Raw genomic sequence first — 6,525 nt, forward strand, 5'->3', positions numbered from 1 at the left:
GAGAGAGAGAGAGAGAGAGAGAGAGAGAGAGAGAGAAATACCCGATTTGAGTACGTGGGAAGGGAACCTGTGAGCATCCCAGTTCAAGCCCATCACCGATGAGGAAGTCATCGCTCTGAGGGGGCCAGGAGCTGCCATTACAATGGGCTAGCACCAGGGGCCTGGCTTCCGGCTCAGTGCACATTCACAGACTACTGGAAAACTTACTCAGCAGCCTTGGGTTCCAGTACGCCCAGAGCCAACCGCAAGCGGCCTTGTCTCACCACCTCCCCACTTAGTCTTCACCGCCTCTGTGATGCCAGAAATACCAGGCTCCCACTTAAATGCAATTAGGACTAAATTCAGAACCTTTGTTCCCTGTCGGACTAGCCTGTCTGATTATGGGCACGACGCTCCTTTGAAAGCAGCCTTAAAGCTCCAGATTACATCCAGAATGATATTTAAGAATTTCAAGCCTGGGGGGCTTCCCTGGTGGCGCAGTGGTTAGGAATCCGCCTGCCAATGCAGGGGACACGGGTTCGAGCCCTGGTCCGGGAAGATCCCACGAGCCCGTGCACCACAACTACTGCGTCTGCGCTCTAGAGCCCGCGAGCCACAACTATTGAGCCCATGTGCCACAGCTACTGACGCCCGCATGCCTAGAGCCCGTGCTCTGCAACAAGAGGAGCCACCGCAATGAGAAGCCCGCGCACCACAACGAAGAGCAGCCCCCGCTCACCGCAACTAGAGGAAGCCCGCGCACAGCAGTGGAGCCCAATGCAGCCAAAATAAAATAATAAAATAAGTAGATGTGGTGTATATATATATATATATATATATATATATATATATATAGAATTTCAAGCATGAAAACTGCGTAATTGTAAATTCTTTAGCTGGGGTAACGGCATTTGACTTGTTTGCGCTGGTTGATGGGTAGCTGACAGACCGTGGGATTTGATCAGCAGCTCTTGTCCACCTCTTTTCAGGCTGGCTTTGGGATGCTTTAGTTCCTACTCCCTTTAGTTATTCTGCTTTCTCTTTTGGTACTATTATTATTTACTTTTTTGGTTTTTTAAAGGCAAACCAGACATTTTTATCTGGAAAGGAAAACTATTTTGGGCCTAGGCATTAACAGGTGCCCGCTGTCCTCAGAGAACTATGTAACAGAGCTGGAAGCAATTCTCCTGGGATGGCCGGCACGCCACTCTGTCACCCTCCTGTGAAATCTGGCGGGTGGGAGCTGACGGCATTTTTAGCTGTTGGAAAAACCTCTTGCTGCCAGGCTCGCTGTCTGTGAGATGAGCCTGTGTGAAAGGAAGAGTCCCAGCTCAGTGGTAATGATGGGGAAGCGTTTCTTGGTTTTCTTTGCTTCTTGGCTAAAGTTTCCTATTGCCAGTTTTGGAAGACGCATTGCTCTTCATCTCCCATGGGCGTCCACGAAGGGATGGGAGAATGCTGTTTAGTTTCTGCCCGTAAGCTCACGGTGTAATTTGACATGAAACTTTCATAATTAAATTATTAGTCAGAGGGCTGACCTGCTGTTGGTACGCAGAAGGAGGGAATGTGCTCTTCGGGTGCCAAATTCCGGAGCACCCCGAGGGTAGGCAGGCTGCCCTTCCCAGCAGACCGGGGCAGGAGCCCAGCAGCTGTAAACTTGCTTTCCAGGAAGTGGCTCTCGTCCTCGGGACCACTGCGGGATCGCAGGACGCGTCCCTCCAACTCCTGCCGGTCCTGGCTGGGGCGTCACCCTCTCCAGTTTGCCTCCCTGTCCAATCACTTGGGGGCCACTTGGGGCCTCGCTGGAGAAGCAGGTCCCTGGCTTGGGGTCCTGCTCCGAGTGAGGGAGATGACGACTGTCAGATGTAGCCCGTGTGGCCCTTCTGGGCGCGGCGTCCTTCTCTGCAGGCCGCTGTCTCCAGGGCTGGCATGTTGGCAGCCGGCTGAGGCCAGCATGTCGCCGTTTCAGAATGATTGGGGTGGGACTCCTCTGTATATCTTGGCCGTTTGGCTGAAAGCTGGTTTAATGGCAAAGATCACTATATTTTGTATAAGTAGCTGTGTGGAGGTGTCACGCCTTCCATACGAGCTGCGAAGACCCCTGGACCAGGGCTTCTCCATTTCTTTTGTGCCACGGATCCCCTTGTATCTGAGTGGCACCAGCCTGTGACCCTTTTTCTGAACTTCAACGCATGCCATAAAACACCAAGTTTTCCCAGGAAACCAGGTTTTCTTTACTGGCAGGTCTAATAGCCGTTGAGATTTTGAGCTGACGATAGACATACACAACTGCAGTGTGGATTGAAAGCCTCTGTTATTTCTGTCGGCGACACAGCACAGGGTTTGCTTCCTGTAGCCATTTCTGGTTTGTTGCAATGTGTCTATGGAAGGAAATGCTAACTTTCAGTTAGAGGATGGTGAGGATAGAGATTACACCTTTCCCCGTTCAAGGTCATGGACTCCTGGGCTCTGTCCCCACTGTAGTCAACGGGGGGCTCTGTAGCCCAAACTAGAGACTGCAGCAGAGGAACAGCCTTTCATCAGAGGCAGTCGGGGGGAATCTTGAGGTGGCTTGGCTGGGGGCTGCTGCTGGGATGAGCTGGGTTTGGTGCTTTGCCTGATGGAGAAGGAGCCCTGGGCGGGGGGGTCAGGTGCAGGATGTCAGGGATGAAGTGTTGGTGTTACCTGGGGAGTGTGGACTCAGATGGTCGCATTGTGCAAGCACGTAAGAGCTGGGCAACTTTCAGTCCACTGCCGTCATTGACACGGGGGTCTTTGCATCTGCATCCAGGACAGGGGCAGACGATCCCACCCTGACCCTGTCCTCCCTGGTGCCTTGTCTGCCCACCCACCTGCCCCACCCGCCTCGTCCTTCAGGGAGGAAATGTGGTCCCGCGGGCACCGAGAGGCTGGGTGCTTTGGAGGGTGGGTGGCGTGGAGCACAGAGGCTCAAGGCGCAATGATTGTCGGGGGGCTGCTGCCCCACATGCACCCCACAGAGGAATGAAAGCAAACTCCGGGCCCGGTTCTTCGGGAGTCCGGATTCCCTTTAGGGAGAGGCATGTCAAGGGTGATTGATTAGGTCTGCAAGGATCAGTGAGTGTGGGCAAGTGCGCTTCAGGTGACGTCAATCCTGGGCTCCTCCGTGGAGCAGGGTGGGGTGGGGGCCCTCCCAGGGAGGCCTACCTGTTATGGAGTCCAACCTCGTACTGCTTACTGCACACCATGCCAGTAAATTGAGAGACAAGTTTTTGGGGCAAAGAAAAGCCACTTTATTTGCAATTCCAGCGGACCGAGAAGGCGGTGCACTGGCGGTCCCAAAGACCCACCTTTCCCAATTATTAACAGAATCCTGGCCTCTTTCCTACTGAAACGGCAGGGGGTGTGGCTGGTTGTTGCACGCCCTTGGTGCCTGTATCCTTGGTTTTCACAGCTGTCCAGAGGTCAGGGCACAACGTTCCTATAAATCTCCAACAAGACAGTTGTTATTTTTCTGTTCTGCAACTTTATCTCTATATGAATGGAAAAGAGTTATACCTTTAAAGGTCAGAGCCTGGAGAATGGGCTCTCCTGCATATTTCAGGCTCTAGGCAACATTCTTTTACAAAGGGGCAGAGCCAGCATGACTCAGCACAGGCGTCAGAGCCCAGGGTTAGTGCCAAAGGAATAGATCCACTTTGGAGTCAGGTTTGCTCTTCTCTGTTACACACCCAGGTCCAGGGGGTTTTCCCTCCGCCCATGGAGGGTGTGAACTCAGACGGCAGCCGTAGGAGGTGTGATTGGTCCCGGGGCCTGGGATGGCTTCAGGAGGGGCCCCGTTTTGCATTTATGAACTTCCCTCCATGGAGTCAGTGAACCGTCTTCCCATCGTGAATGAGGAAGAAGGGAAACCAAGGGGGCCATTGGGGAAAACCTGGGAACAAACATGGTCACGCTTGGCCTCCGGAGACCCCAAGGTGAGGGGCACTGGCCTTGCCGCTTACTGTGATCTGGGCCTTTTACATACAGGGCTTCTGATGATTTGATATGAAGGAATAAAGGTATTCAAGTGTGACGAAATTTCAGTTCTTTGGGGGTTTAACCCATCAAGGTTTTCCCTCCCTCCCTCTGTCCCCCTCCCTCTCCCTTGCCCCTCTCCTTACCCTCTTCCCCTCCCCCAGTGTCTTCCCCTGGGTCTGCAGTTCAGAGTAAAGGTGGGAGTTGAGATGGGTGCAGGGTGTGAATTCAGCCTCTGACGTGATTGAGACTCCTACCACCTAGCAAATGAGAACAAATTGTTACGAAACAAACCAAGAAATCTTACATGAGAGAAAAACTGTGTTGTCCTTTTTTTTTAAAAAAAAAACGCATGGAGGGGATGATTTGTGGCTTCACTTACACAGCACATTAGTGGCGCCGAGCGCAGGGCCGGGGGGTGGGGGGCGAGTAAAGCCACAGGTCCTGTCCTCCCTGGTGGAGACAGGTGTCTGTTAGCTGCATGACCGAGACCTCCACTTGGGGCTGTGCTGAGCGTCTGCGTCGGGGCTCAGAGGGACGAGGGACAAGCCGGGACAGAAGGGGGACCTGGAAGGGGGCCAGGGCCCCCTGGGGAGTCACAGTCAGCAGAAGCCCCGGGAAGGGCCCACCCTCTCCCCAAAGGACCAGAGAGAAGGAGGTCGGCCCAAGGGAGATAAAACTGAAAAGGCAAGGAAGACCTCAGCCCCTGCACAGGGGCTGTCACCTGGGGCCTGTGCAGCCCTGATTGGTGCCCACGGGCAGGGGAGGGAGGGAGGAAGAGGTGGGAGGAGGTCTGGGGGGCCCGGGGCCGTCTGCATCCGCTGTCACTTCCCCACTCTGGGAAGGCCGGGGCCCAGGCTTCAGGGGTGGGGCCAGCCGTTGGTGGCGGGATGTCCATACCTGCTTCGCCGTGGGGCGTGCACAGCGGTGCCCAGCTTGGCTCGAAAGTGAAGTTGCTCTGTCTTCCCTCAAAGAGAGGGCATTTCCTTACTGGGCGTGTTCTCTGTTCCGACACACTCACTTCTGAGGCCTTCTCCAGGAGGTCCGCAGCCTACGGATGGGGAGGTGGCCTTGGAGGTGGGGCAGGGCCTTGGGCCCGGGGAGCTCTGCTCTCCCCGGGAACGCAGACTTGCCTGGTGCCACGTCAGCACGACTGCCATGCTGGGAGGTGGTACAGAGTGTGTCATCGAGAGGAGCAGGACCCTTGGCGGGAGCGTCGCGGGTAAACACCCCCGTGTAAGACGCAGAGATAGGAGCAAAAGCCACACCACCGCCCATTGGGGGAAAGCAGGGCCCGGCTGTCTTCCTCCGTCTCGTGGGTTCACTGCGGTGGGTGGACGGGGCTGTGCAGGACCTGCTGGCCGTGGGGACTGACCATCACCCCGTCTTTCTGCACAGCAGGGTCTCCATCCCGTTCAGCTCCAGCCACACCTACGTTTGGGGTCACGATTCCATGGTCCCTCCCAGGGGTCCCTGGTGGCATGGTCGGGGGGCACTGCCAGAGAGGAGAGGTAACTGTATCTTTCTCCCCCCTCGCCCCCAGGGCGCGAGCAGTTCCATGGCCTGGGCTCCATGTACTGCCGGGGGGCGGCCGCCGTCATCCTCACCTACGACGTGAACCATGCCCAGAGCCTCCTGGAGCTGGAGGACAGGTTCTTGGGCCTGACGGACACGGCCAGCGCCGACTGCCTCTTCGCCATCGTGGGAAACAAGGTGGACCTGAGTGAGGAGGGGCCCGGGGAGGGCGGCCAGGAAGGAGGGCAGGGCCCTGGGCTGGCTGGCGGCGGCGGCTGTGCAGCCCCCAGGCTACCGAAGCAGGTGCAGCCGGAGGACGCGATGGCCTTTTACAAAAAGATCCTCAAGTACAAGATGCTGGATGAAAAGGACGTGCCGGCCGCGGAACAGATGTGCTTCGAGACCAGCGCCAAGACCGGGCACAACGTGGATCTGCTGTTCGAAACCCTGTTCGACATGGTGGTGCCCGTGATCCTGCAGCAGAGGGCCCAGGGGCCGCCGCAGACCGTGGACATCACCAGCTCCAGGCCGCCCGCACGGACCAGATCTGGGTGCTGCGCCTGACGTGCCCAGGCCCGGCCCCCCAGGGTGCACGGACGGTCAGAGGAGAAGATCGGGGCTCACTTTGTAGAACTGCACTCGGAGGAGGAGACCGGGTGGAAATGCCAGCCAGTAATGAAGGTCCCCGTGACTGGTCCCCCACGTACATCGCTGCCCTGGGAGGTGGGGAGTGGACGAACTGTCCAGGGGAGCCGCCTGCAGAGCCGGGCTCCCAGAGACCGCCGTCCCCTGGCTGCCCCGTCTTCACACCTGGCCTCTGACGGAAGGTTTTCGGCTATCTCGGCACTTGTGTGACTTTCAAACGTTTCTGCTCACTGTGATTTATCTTCGGTCCTACCATTCGGTACTTGTACCCTGATGCATTGTAATGATTCTCGATAAATGTTAATTTATACAAAATCAGGAATCAATGTTTTTTATATCGGTTGCAGCATTGTGAGCCACACGTATTATTAAAAAGGATTTTGAGAAGAA

At 56.1% G+C, this 6,525-nt stretch overlaps 1 protein-coding gene across 2 annotated transcripts in view; it reads left to right on the forward strand.

The window, feature by feature from the left end:
• The window catches only part of RAB20 (RAB20, member RAS oncogene family), a 27,163-nt gene extending 20,638 nt beyond the window's left edge, over positions 1 to 6,525 (forward strand). For both annotated transcript variants that reach the window (XM_027115845.1, XM_027115844.1), the window contains exon 2: positions 5,519 to 6,525. In XM_027115845.1, coding sequence (XP_026971646.1) covers positions 5,519 to 6,054 — 536 coding nt within the window. In that variant the 3' untranslated portion in view covers positions 6,055 to 6,525. The remainder of the gene's footprint in view (positions 1 to 5,518) is intronic.

Source organism: Aethalodelphis obliquidens, unplaced genomic scaffold, assembly GCF_003676395.1.
Source record: "Aethalodelphis obliquidens isolate GAN/ISIS:26980383/991018 unplaced genomic scaffold, ASM367639v1 scaffold15, whole genome shotgun sequence".
Taxonomy (NCBI): domain Eukaryota; kingdom Metazoa; phylum Chordata; class Mammalia; order Artiodactyla; family Delphinidae; genus Aethalodelphis; species Aethalodelphis obliquidens.